Source organism: Carassius gibelio, chromosome A9 (assembly GCF_023724105.1).
Source record: "Carassius gibelio isolate Cgi1373 ecotype wild population from Czech Republic chromosome A9, carGib1.2-hapl.c, whole genome shotgun sequence".
Taxonomy (NCBI): Eukaryota; Metazoa; Chordata; class Actinopteri; order Cypriniformes; family Cyprinidae; genus Carassius; species Carassius gibelio.
In genome coordinates, this window is record NC_068379.1 from 12223720 (window position 1) to 12237089 (window position 13370).

The 13370-nt window shown below is 38.3% G+C and overlaps 1 protein-coding gene across 1 annotated transcript in view; it reads left to right on the plus strand.

Annotated features, from left to right (window-relative positions):
• Positions 1–13370, plus strand: part of LOC128019340 (fer-1-like protein 6) — an 18703-nt gene continuing 5333 nt past the window's right edge. The window contains exons 1-22 of the mRNA XM_052605322.1: positions 1–61; positions 199–355; positions 595–781; positions 957–1149; positions 1336–1661; positions 1815–1923; positions 2649–2805; positions 2898–3018; positions 3090–3190; positions 3838–3928; positions 4167–4286; positions 4371–4523; positions 4619–4796; positions 4895–5019; positions 5288–5422; positions 5597–5743; positions 5929–6036; positions 6983–7144; positions 7265–7436; positions 9778–9902; positions 10844–10966; positions 12137–12265. Of these exons, the coding sequence (XP_052461282.1) occupies positions 1–61; positions 199–355; positions 595–781; positions 957–1149; positions 1336–1661; positions 1815–1923; positions 2649–2805; positions 2898–3018; positions 3090–3190; positions 3838–3928; positions 4167–4286; positions 4371–4523; positions 4619–4796; positions 4895–5019; positions 5288–5422; positions 5597–5743; positions 5929–6036; positions 6983–7144; positions 7265–7436; positions 9778–9902; positions 10844–10966; positions 12137–12265 (3180 nt within the window). The remainder of the gene's footprint in view (positions 62–198; positions 356–594; positions 782–956; positions 1150–1335; positions 1662–1814; positions 1924–2648; positions 2806–2897; positions 3019–3089; positions 3191–3837; positions 3929–4166; positions 4287–4370; positions 4524–4618; positions 4797–4894; positions 5020–5287; positions 5423–5596; positions 5744–5928; positions 6037–6982; positions 7145–7264; positions 7437–9777; positions 9903–10843; positions 10967–12136; positions 12266–13370) is intronic.

The window sequence follows — 13370 nt, forward strand, 5'->3', positions numbered from 1 at the left end:
ATGAAGAGCTACTGTGTGGGAACCTTCAAGATAGATGTTGGGACCGTTTACTCCCAGCCTGGTAAGCACTTGGTTTGCAGTTGCTCGCATCTTTTCTTCAACTCAAGAGATAAAAGTTCAAAATCTGGCCTGAGATTTGGATTTTTGGTAATTCTGCTTGTAATAAAACAACACTAAATCCTGTCCTTGCTGTGCCAGGCCATCAGTTCATCAATAAGTGGGCCACGCTCACAGACCCCGCTGACATCCACACAGGGGTGAAAGGTCACCTGAAGTGTGATATCAGCGTGTCAGGAAAAGGTGATGTTGCAGCACCGTCCCAGAAGTTCAGTGATGCAGAGGAACAGATAGAAAAGTAAGATCTGAGATTTTTTTAAGGCATAATAAAGAATAAAAAATACTCGTCTCTATTTGTAGAGATCTAGTTATCTCATTCTGGACTGCCATGGCAGATATCTAAGAAACCATTTATATTTTTATTATGCACTGTCTTGCTTTAATAATCAAAGGTTATTTCAGTGATATTCCTTTCTGATAAAATGCCACTACATCTCCTTGTATCTCAAAAAAAAGAAAAGATTTGTCCTCCCCCAGGCACCTCCTGCTTCCTGAAGGCTTAAACCCTGAACGGCCATGGGCTCGGTTTTATGTGATAGTGTACCGTGCAGAAGGTCTTCCCAGAATAAACTCCAGTATTATGGCCAACGTGACCAAAGCCTTTGTTGGAGACGCGACAGCACTCATAGATCCTTATGTAGAGGTCTCATTCTTCGGTCAAGTTGTAAGCTTGCAATACAGTGCTTAGAGTTTAGCTTTTTAAAGTTTTGTTTGTTTATGGCATGTTATTTTAGTATTATTGTTAATATTATGGTATACTGGTCAGTAAATGTGGTTGTATAGCAATTTATACATACATATATATGTGATACTTGTTTTGTTTATTTTCTGCTTGAAAGGGCAGGACGTCTACTCAGAAGAGCACAGCGGACCCAGTGTGGAACGAGCAGGTGGTGTTTAAAGAGATGTTTCCTCCACTGTGTCAGAGACTGAAGATTCGGGTTCTGGATGAGGGAAGCATGAATGATGTGGCCATTGGGACTCATTACATTGATCTACACACCATCTCAAATGACACCGATGGGGACAACGGTTCGCCATTTCATTCCATTGTTAAAAAGATGTTCTAAATTATAGCGGCCACAAAAAGTATTTGGACAACTTGGAAATGTCTGAAAATTATTTTGTTAGAGAGAAGAAAAAAAATATCAAGCCAAGTAGCATGGTGGTAGTTATTTTGAATGCTGTGTTGTTTTATTATTTACTGCTCTTGTCAAGGTTTCCTGCCCACATTTGGCCCGGCATGGATCAACCTCTACGGTTCACTTCGTAATTCCACACTGGTGGACGACAGCCAGGAGCTGAACGAGGGTGTTGGAGAAGGGGTGTCCTACAGAGGCAGGGTTTACATAGAGCTGAGTGTGGAGATCCTGTCTGGAGGTGCTCCGGACTCCAAATCCCTGCTCTCAAAAATCAGTCTGAAAGATACCAAGGGAGGAAAAGCAGGGGCGAAAGATCCCAAAACTGGGGCAGGAGCCGGAGGTGAGGAAGAGAAATCCAAGACTATAGGACCTGAGGTGATGCCAGTGGAGCCCCCACAGACGGTGAGCTGTTTGCAGCAGTCTTTCTCCTTTTTACACTATTCTTTTATCTGTCCAGCTCAAATGTATTTTTTTTTTTTCTATTTTTTAATCCATTGTAGCAACATTTCCATTATATTGTAAAGCCGCCCAAGTCATTGTTTAACTTTAATTTAGATAAATGATGAAGACATGGAAACCTTCCTGCTCTTTGGCTGTGTGTCTGAGGCCTCCATGATTGACAGAAGAACCAGCGATAGACCAATCAGCCTTGAGTTCACCATTGGTATATATATATATATATATATATATATATATATATATATATATATATATATATATATATATATATATATATATATATATAAATATATATATATATACACACACACACACACCACTTTCCACAAATAGGTTAAAAAAGGGTCTGAAACTTGGAAATTTAATTTTTTTCTGGTCATGTTGAAGATGTTTAATTTGAATCATTAATGTTCATATTCAGCCTAAGGAGGACAAACTAAATGCTGAATTAGCTCTTTTAATTTCATTCCGTTTTGTGTGAAGTTTGTCCTTTTTTTTATTTATTTTTTTTATCCTGTAACCAATTTTTGAACTTTATCCAATTAACGTGCCACTCAGTAGAGTCTTGTTAATTTGAGAAACAAGAATTCGTTCCAATAAATAAACTAAAAATATATATGTCTTTTCTTGTTCATGACCATTTTTCCATAAAATGTCTTTGGTAACACCGTTTAATAAATACATTCAATATCAAATTTTCAAGCTATTTTTGAGTGTCACAGTGTGTTAGAAATGTTCAGTTCTTTGTAATAGCCAAACCTTGTGGTAACAATTTGTGTGGCAAATTTATTTTATTATTATTAGTAGTAGTAGTAGTAGTATCTTTAGGAAGGCATGTTACACGTCATTATTCTTTAACACTTGAAGAACTAGCAATAATATGATCATACATGTACTATGACCCCTTTAAATGTGTATATGTTTATTCAGGAAACTTTGGGAACTTCATTGATGGTACTGTGCAGCCTACTTCAAAGAAAAAGCATGAAGATGTCTCTGTGACCACTCCACTTCTGGACACTGCAGCAACAATGCCGTGCAAATCTACTACGACACCAGAGAGACCTCTTTTCGGAGATGCACAGAGGTGTTTGGATCAAACAAATATTACACCTTCATTAAATAATGGGAAATACCTCAGTCATGAACAAAACTGGACCTGTACTCTTGTTTGTGCAGGCACTACATGCACTTGCCCATCGGAGCACAAAAGCCCTGTGTGTATGTTTATAGCAGCTGGGAGGATCGAGCGTACCGACTCCATCACGCCAACATGCTGGACACAATTGCCCTGATGTTTGTATGTGAACCCTCAACCTAGTAATGCTTTATGACATTGCCATGAATCAGTAGTTCATGTGATTATTTCAGGAGGAGGGGATCGCTAAGGTGCTGGAATTGGATAAAATGATGTCTCCTGAAGCAAGGACTCTCATGCATCTTGTTCTTCAGGACTTTAGAAGAGATGCCAGGTAGATCTAGACCATAGAGAATCCCCGTGGGATTAATAAAGATATTCAGGGATAACAGAACAAAAGCTCTTTATCATTAATATGGATTTTAATGTTAATAACGTTTTATCTTCCAATTTTGTACCTTATTCAAACGTGACACCCAATAGATGTCACTGTTGTGTTAGTTTTTGACTTTTGTGTCACTGTTCTGTATTCTGAAGGTTAAATATTTTCAAATCAAGTGTTTTATTTCTCAAGATTATAGAAAATGTTTTGCTCATGAGCACTAAGTGGTTTCTTCACCCACCCCCCCATAAAAATTAAATTTTGTCTTAATTTACTCACTGTTATTTCGTTCCAACCTGTCTGACTTTCTTTTTTTCTTGGTCCATTCTTTTTTCTCTTTTTTAGTCCACACAATGAAAGTCTGTGGGATCTAGTGTTGTTCTGGACCCCACTGACCTTCATTGTTTGGACAAAATCAATTGGGACATTTTTCTTTTGTTACACAGAGGAAAGATACAGGTTTGGAAAAACATGAGTACATAATGAAATAATTACCATTTTTGGGTGAACCGTCCCTTTAATGTACTCTCTCTTTAATGAAATTGTAAAATTGTGTCCTAATTCTGTTTCTGCTGGATGTAATGGTATGTTTTCTGCAGTGAGTTTATTGCTTTTGCTGAAAAGAGGGTGAAGGCAAGCAATTTGACCTTACTGGACAAAAAGAGGCTCACTCTGTGCAAACAGGAGCTGGTGAGTCTCTACTGTGCATGCTCTCGTTTATTTAAACACGTCTATCTGTAAAACTTCATACTTTTTACAATTATTATTTATGTTTTTCTATTCCTGCATGACTATGAATTATTGCTCAATGTGGCTTTTCCTCCACAGTCTAGTCCAACTCATTTATTTCACATCTAAAATATAACATTTTTAAAGAAATGTATTTGTCGGTTCAATTTTTTTTTTTTTACTTGTTGGTGCTGTTTAGGAAAGTATGACTGAAGTAGCTGGAGGACTCCTTGAGCCCAAGAAGAGATCTCTCACTGTAAAAGAGATGATGCTGGAAGTCCAGAAAATTAAAAAGAAACTGAGATTCCTTGTGGAAGAGGTTGTTATTTTGTGTCAATATTATACACACATCCTTGACCTAGTATCATTACTAATATTTCTCTTCATCTCACGTCTTTCTTAGCCTCAACACACTTTACCAGATGTGTTTGTGAGTCTGGTCAGTAATAACAAGCGTTTGGCATATGCCAGAATCCCTGCTCGTCACCTGCTCTTCTCACAGAGCCCGGAGCAGAGAGGCCGAGACTGTGGGAAGATCAACACCCTGTTCCTCAAGGTCTGAACTCTGTCATCAAATAGAAAACTGACAAATGCTGAATATCTTGTGTTGGCACTTCTCCAGTAACTTTTAAAAGGAGACGTGTCTTTCAGCCTCCAGGGAAGCGTGGACCAGGGTGGACAGTCCAGGCTAAGCTCGATGTGTATTTGTGGCTGGGATCTAGCAGAGATTCATCCCACATGCTGGACAATCTCCCATCAGGCTTTGAACTGGAAGGCATCTCATCTGAGCACAGGACTGGCCCTCCTCCTGATTATATACTTTACACAGGCAAGACTGCTCATGTGCTCTGTGTTGAGGTTTTTATTTTTATTTTTTTATCTGTAACTGATTCTTGCTGTTTGACCCTGTTTGTTGCTGGTTTGCAGAGCAGCACTTGTTCCAGCTGAGGGCTCATATGTACCAGGCTCGTGGTCTCATTGCAGCAGATAACACTGGCCTCTCAGACCCCTTCGCCTGGGTGTCTTTTCTGTCCAATAGCCAAAGCACTGGTGTAAGCATGTGTTTATGTGATGATACTCTAGAAAAAAATCCAATCGATGATGCTGTTAACTGCACCACAATATTCTGTTTTAAAATATTCTTTCAAAAAGTGCAAGGTTTTGAGAAAGTTCAGAAAGTGAGAGCACCTATTATACATAAACATGCTCTGGTTTCGGATAATTAGTCACAAAGGATATAATTAGCAAAAAAAAAAAACACACAAATTATATAATGTGAAAAGGTAATTGATATTTATGCATATTGTTATTTTTTTTTAGATCATGAAGCAAACTTTAACTCCTACATGGAATCAGCTGCTCCTGATAAATAACGTGTGTCTGTATGGAGGGCTTTCTGAAATAGTCCAGGATCCACCGCTAGTTGTGATCGAGGTGTATGATGATGATGCAGTGGTGAGGAAACACAGTCACTTAAGTATACGGACTACAGATGTGGGTCTTCTCCTAGTGTGGATTGTCCTGTCATTTAATGAACCCTTATATGCAGCTGATAAAAAGTTGAATTGTTTCTCTTCTCCTTTGCACTATTTCTCAGTCGGTTTGAAATGTTTTGTTTGCTCTCTCCAGGGTATCGAGTACCTGGGGTCGACAGTGGCTGTTCCTGTAGTCAGACTGTCAGAGGAACGATACTCCCCTCCTCAGCTGCAGTACAGCCCTCTGTTCTGTGGCGGTCTGTCAGGAGGAGACATACTGGGAGCGTTTGAACTCATTCAGGTCCAGTCCAACAAACACAGCACATTTACTATGTAACAATGCAGTAATGTGGTAGAATCGCTTCTTTATAACTTTTACTTCTATTACTAAAAATAAAATGCCATTTATATGTTCAACTAACATGTATAATCTAATGCAGAAAGTGATAAGGTGTCTGCTGTACATCTTGTCCCATGAACATCTAGATCTCAGAGTCAGGAGAACATCCACTTCCTGATTTAGATGAGCCGGATGGAGGAGTTATTCCAGTACCCTCGTACATTCGACCTGTGCTCTGCAAGTACAGAATTGAGGTGAGCGGTCCATGACCTGTGGTCTATATGTAAAGTACAAAAAAACTGGGAAAAAACTTTATTACCATTTTTATGAAAGCACATTTCATTGCTCTCTAGTTAAGCTGACAATTGTAAACATGAAAATATTTCAAGCAGTAAATTGGAAACCTATTACGTCTTTGCATAATGTGAGACAGATTTTGAGATTTGCGTTTTCTTTAATTTTCACAGTCAGTAGTCATTTGACTCCCCATCATTATTCATGAAAATCAGTTCTTGAACAATTTCTAATCCTCCACATACTGTACATACATAATTACATACAGTATTTCTTTACTGTATTTTTTTATTTATTTAAAATATATAAAGATTATTTTTAAACAACATACATACGTACTGTACATACAACACTGATTTAAATAATTCAGGTTTAACTACATCGTTGCCTACTCAGGGCAATTCCTATAAATGCAACACGTCTTTGCTTTTCAATTTTGGCTGTTGAGTTTCTTTCTGCTAGATGTATTTACATCTTTCATGTGTCAACGTGTGACATCTTGTTCTGAAACCTCTAGTCAGAGCTTTTCCGTTTGGTGTCAAACCACTATATCTCAAATCAATGATCTTTTCCCAAAAGTGTTTTGAATACCTCTTAGATTTATAAGCATCTCTCAAATGTCATTCAATATCTGATCAGCACTTGCACATATAGACAAACTGCATAGTAGTAGCTGGAAATAGTTTTGTGGTCTACAGTGTATGCCAAGTCTCACTATTATTAGGTGTTACTACATTTGTATGTAAAATTGCTTTTGAGTGTTGTGTAATGAAGTGTTATGTATATTACAAAACTGCGACACTGATCTACCGTTTTGACTCTTTGGTAAATTATATGTAGCTTTTTTCAGTGTACACTATTAGTGTTTTGTCTGTACTATGACTGAGTTTTTTTTTTGCACTGCAGGTTTTGTTCTGGGGCCTGAGAGAGCTGAAGAAAGTTCAGCTTCTATCCGTTGATCGGCCCCAAGTTTTTATCAAGTGTGCAGGAGGAGGTGTCAACTCTTCAGTGATACAGAGTTACAAGAAAAACCCAAACTTCACAATACTTGTGGATGCCTTTGATGTGGTGAGTCAACTGCTGCAATAACAGGGTATATGGTGTTGTCCCCATCGCTCTGCTCATGTGAGTCCTCGCTTAGCGTTCAGCTGATCTCAGCATGTCTGGGCCGCTGTTTTCTCTCTGTAGGAGCTGCCTGAAGACGAACATCTCCTCCCTCCTCTCGCTATCACTGTTGTGGACTGGAGGGCTTTTGGGCGGAGCACACTTGTGGGAAGTCATATGATCAACAACTTGGCCTTATTCAAACACATCCCCACATTAGTTCAGCAGCGTCAACCAGAACCCAGAAACATAGCAGGTAACACACGTCCCAGAGATATTTGTCCCAACAAAAACATCTAACACAATCTAACCTATAACTTTAGCATGATATAATGTCTAGGAAAAATATTGTGATCCTCAGCCCACAATAATATATAATCCCAGATAGCCTCGGACAGGATGCTTAGTCTTGCTTCTGCAGAATGTAGTATGACGCAATTTAAATTTTGGTGCATGAAGAAGATCTGTGAAGTCTCCAGAGGTGGGTAGAGTACCCAAAAACTGTACTCAAGTAAAAGTAATTCTAGAAATATTTACTCAAGTAAAAGTAAAAGTACTAGTCTTGAATAGTTACTTGAGTAAGAGTAAGAGTATCGGATAAAAAATCTACTCAAGTAGTTAGTTACTTATTACTTTGGGTCCTATATACTGAGCCTATTTTTATTTAGATTTACAGATAAAATGTATGTAATGTATGTTTGTGTGTATAAATGTATATATTTCATCAGCCTTTACTGCAATTTATGTAATTTATTATAAAACCCTGTCTGTTTACTTAAGTAACAGATATAGGTGTCATGCCATAACATATTGAAGGAAGTGAAGGAAGCACAGGCATTTCAGCGATGACTCATCGGAACACCTCTGATTGGCCATTGCATTCAAAAGCTCAACAGAACCGTGTGTGATTGGTTATAAAGCGCAGCGTTGTAAAAACGTGTCTGTCTCTGGCTCAGCGCCACAAGTGATTCACAGATCTGAATTTAGCAGCTGATGATAGGACTTGCTGAACGTTCTCGCACCGGTGTGATTGTATTAAAATTAATACAATCTTAATCGGCTATTTTTTGTCTTTTGGAAGCTGCATTCAACTTGACTCCCCTCTGTTATAAGCCATACACGTACAATGTCACAGTGGTATCGTGTACTGTAATCGAATGTAGCCCAAGTTATTACCTGTTAAACAGTAGACAGCACACGCGTTCATCTAATAAAGATCTCCATCGCAAGCAAATAATAGCCTTTGCAGATTTGCTTTCAATTCAGTGCAGTTCCATATCCCCGTTTGCAACGCTGCTTATGTTTAACGTTACAACTCTGAGTGAACCGCTTCAGACGCTCAGCGCGTGCGGCAGGGAACTGAACGACTCCTTCAAACTGATTCATGAACCAATTCACTCGTTTGCCTTGAACAGAATTGACTCAAAAGATTGAATCATTCGTGAATGGGCATCGCTTATTGCCCAGAGAAAAGTAGACGGCGCGTTTGGAATAAACTGAAGCATTTATAACATTTATTGCATTAAGATAAAGTAACGAGAGGACAGTTGCCCACAGTAACGAAGTAAAAGTACAGATTTTTCCCCCAAAAAACTACTCAAGTAAGAGTAAAAGTACCCATCTTTAAATATACTCCAAAAAGTATTAGTTACCCCCAAATAATTACTCTAGTAAATGTAACGAAGTAAATGTAACTCGTTACTACCCACCTCTGGAAGTCTCCAAACCAAAGAGATATTCTTTATCAAAGTTAAGACTCTGCCACGACCCTCTAAAACGTCTCGTTCAAACACGCCCCCACATGTCTACATCACTATATGGAAATATTTGCGTAATGCCACCCAAATGTTCACATAAAGAAAGAAGGCATGGTTTCAGTAACACAGTTAGTGTTGAAGCAGCCGTGTCAGGGGGATGCTGTGTGTATGTAGGCGAAAGCAAAAGCACTTTATTTGGTATTCCGAAAGTAGATGCATTTAATAATCGTTAAGATTTCTTACAACAGAACAGCAATACATTTTAAGGACGACCGTTTCGTGAATCTAAGAGAGGAGGTCATTCTGACTTTGCCACAACAATCTGGCGCTTCGGAATCAGCTACTGGAAGTATGTTTTGTTATTAGTTTAAGTTTTTGCTTTAGAGTTTTGTGCGTTGCGTGTGTGTGTGTGTGAAAGCGCACACGAGGGAGAGAGAGAGAGAGACAGGGTCACACAGTGGAGCCAGCTGTTTTAACTGTCCATGGCTTGTGTACTGCAAACACATACGAACTTCATCATCTGTCATGCAACTCTGTTCACCTTTTGGGCTTGAACTGATGGTTAAACTAAGAACATTATTAACTGTCTTTACATTTATCTTGAAAGATGAAGCTTGCGTTTATGGAAAGGAGCATTACATGTGTTTTTTGAACATTAAAGCATGTCAATACATACACCAAATACACAAAAAATATATTTAAAAAAGCATCATATGAACCCTTTAAACCCTGCTGAAACACATCTGAAACACAATAAACACAATAAACACAATAAACCCTGCTGAAACACAATAAAAATTATTGTTTAAATATAAAATATGGTTTGTTTTTGGCCTGTAGTCGCTCAGCTGTCTCTGCAGCAGAGTGTTGTGCCACCGCCCAATGAGGAGATCGCCATTGAAATAGAGCCGGAGGAAATATTCACCCCTGCACCTAAATCTGAGCCAGACTTCCAGGACAAGAAGGTTTGTTTGAGTTAGATAAAAAAAAGAGAGAAAACATCATATTTAACACTGATTACTAATTATGTATCTAAAACATCCAATTTATGGTCCTGATTCCTGAAAACACATATCAGACCCTGGTGCACAAAAACACATAATGGTCCATTTCTGAAAGCTGAATAAATAAGATTTCCATTGATGTATGGTTTGTTAGGATAGGACAATATTTGTCCGGGATACAAATATTTGAAAATCTGGAATCTGAGGGTGCAAAAAAAATATAAATACTGAGAAAATCACCTTTAAAGTTGTCCAAATTAAGTTCTTAGCAATGCATATTACTAATAAAAAATTAGGTTTTGATATATTTATGATAGGAAATTTACAAAATATCTTCATGGAACATGATCTTTACTTAATATCCTAATGAGTTCTGGCATACCATGTTTTTTTGACAATTGCTACAAATATACCCCAGTGACCTTTATGGTTTTGTGGTCCAGGGTCACATATGTGTTAGTAGAAGCATATAAAAAAAGTGAAAAAAGTGAAAGTGAAGTGACATTCAGCCAAGTATGGTGACCCATACTCAGAATTTGTGCTCTGCATTTAACCCATCCGAAATGCACACACACAGAGCAGTGTACACACACACACACTGTGAGCACACACCCGGAGCAGTGGGCAGCCATTTATGCTGCGGCGCCCGGGGAGCAGTTGGGGGTTCGATGCCTTGCTCAAGGGCACCTAAGTCGTGGTATTGAAGGTGGAGAGAGAACTGTACATGCACTCCCCCCACCCACAATTCCGTCCGGCCCGAGACTAGAACCCACAACCCTTCGATTGGGAGTCCAACCCTCTAACCATTAGGCCACGACTTCCCCCGTCGTGGGGGGAAAACACACATTGGTAAACACACATTACCAATCTACTATGACTATCAAACTCTTGATCAATACCAGGTGTCAAAGAAGAGCAAACAAAGATCTACGAAAAGGAAGAAACGCACCACAGCTGATGAGTCTGCTGATAATGTCATTGATTGGTGGTCGAAATACTATGCATCAATGGAGAAGATCCAAATGGTAAGCTTACAAACTAAAAAAAAATTTTTTTTTTTTTTTTTTTGCTAACTAGTTGTTTTATACCACAACTTCTTTCTTAGGCTAAGCAAAAAGAAGACAATCCATTTCAACTGCTCTTTGAAAATAGTAAGTGATATCATTCTTGTCCACAGGATCATGTAGACACATCATGCACAAGCTTTAGTCAAACATGATCACACTATTATGATGTATTTCAGTTACTCCTCTGGAGAACATTATTTCCGAAGGATTGATCAGTCTGGGTAAGAATGACTGGGAGACTGTCCATTGCATGGCCCTCTTTCTTTGTTGCGGTCAACAGGATTGCAGAATGTTTTATTTATTATGCAAACCATGTGCCTTTGAATGGAATTAAATTGTCTACATATTATTTTAATACTTAAAGAAAAAAAATTTATGCTGCTTACACGAGAGATCACACAGCATTTTGCAATCCCAGTGAACCCAGATCTGAACCTCTATTTCTGGGTTTTGCACACAAACACACACACACAACTTCTCAAAACTTTGGGGTCGGTAAGATTTTTAAAAATGTTTTTGAAAGAAGTCCCTTATTATTATTTACTACATTGCTAACTTTTAATGCAATTTAAAATGTATTTTTATTTGTGTGTGTGTGTGTGTGTGTGTGTGTATGTGTATATATATAAGTGTTTTCACTGTCAATTTAATGTGTCCTTGCTAAAGTGTTAATTTCTTTCAAAAACAAATCTTACTGACCCCAGATATTCAATCAATCTTTTTAATAATGGCGTTGGGAAGTTGTCATCTGGTTGGTTTTTGGTTGTATAATACACTAAACACTGCTGGTGGAAGTGACAAAAGCATATTTAATCTCTTTTATACTTTAATTTACTTTTAATCTCTTAAAAGCTGTTTACCTTTAATGTTTTGTAGACTGTGTGCAAGTTATTTTGATATGCTTTTTTCCCACTTCTTTTTTTTTTTGTGGTATCTTAAGTATCAACTGTTAAAGACAAAAAAAAGGAGGTGAATTACAAGAGTTTGGTAGAACAGCCCAGGATTGTAACATTACAGGTAAAATGGGTCATTACAATGCTTAGATTACCTGCAAATATTGCCTGTACAATAAATGTATAGGATTTACCTATTAAATGGATGTGCAGTCTTACTTGTCAATCACTTCAGGTGTATGAAAAAGAGCTGGAGGCTGAATTTGGGCCTTTTGACGACTGGGTTAAAACCTTCGAACTCTATCGAGGAAAGGCCAATGAAGAAGAAGGTTCTGCTGATGAAAGATTTGTTGGAAAGTTTAAGGTGAAGTGGTTTTGCATGAAGTACCATTACATACACAGAGGCTTTTTAAGATCCAGTGCCCGGTTCCATGAAAGCCCTTAAGTACTTTGAAGATATTTAGAAGATATAAGCATTCAAAGCTTGCAGTTAATCTCTTTCGCCAAAACGGCTCAAAACATTTTGGAAGTCACATCGTACTTTATCTTCTAATCAAATCTTCTGACCAATCAGATGCTCTCTAGAATGTGAAGTGCACGCCTCCTGCACAGCGCCGGCTGAGATCTGTCAATTGTTCACAGTGTAGTAATTCCTGTACAGTTGATGCCTCATTGTGCACAGTGTAGGTGATAGGGAATGATTCAGATGGTATAAATATGCTTTCAATTGGTGCAAAAATGAGGTCTGGTTTCACACGAATGGCGGTAGCGCACATCCAGACTTTGGCACCGGGCCAGAGACGCGATCGCACAGAGCAGATCATATGCACTTATTGTCTGCATTTATTAAAAACATTTGCAACTACACCAGCATGAATATGACCACTATATTGTTTTACTAAGTGTTTTATATTGATTCTAGGGGGTAATCTATTAGACTGTGATTGTCAAAAAAACGTCTCTGGCCCAAGCAGACAAAATCAAACGCTATTGGCTACTTTAAAAAGGGGGTGTGGCTGCTCAGTATGGCCCGCCCTCTTCTCCTGTTTCAGTTTAAATTACGTCACCACATAGAATAACATTGCTTGTTTCAAGGCACTTCAGGGGACCTTTAAGAGCGTTGCAGCAAATTTCTTAGAGGGTTAGTTCACCCAAAAATGAAAAATAGGCTGTGTTTGCTCACCCCCTGAGGCATCCTAAGTGTACATGACTTTCAAGATGAATCCAGTCAGAGTTATATTAAAAACTGTCTTTGATCTTTCAACATCTATCATTGCAGTCAGCAGGTGTTGCATTGCTTCAGTCCAAAAGACGTGAAATAAAAAGCGCCTTTTCAATAAAATAAAAAAAAGTGTCTCACACGGCTCCAGGGGTTAAAAAAATGGCCTCCTGTTTCATCCATATTCAAAACGTTATAATCACTTTAATCTAGCTTGCACTCACTGTTGTAAAGGAAGCAGTTCCGAGGG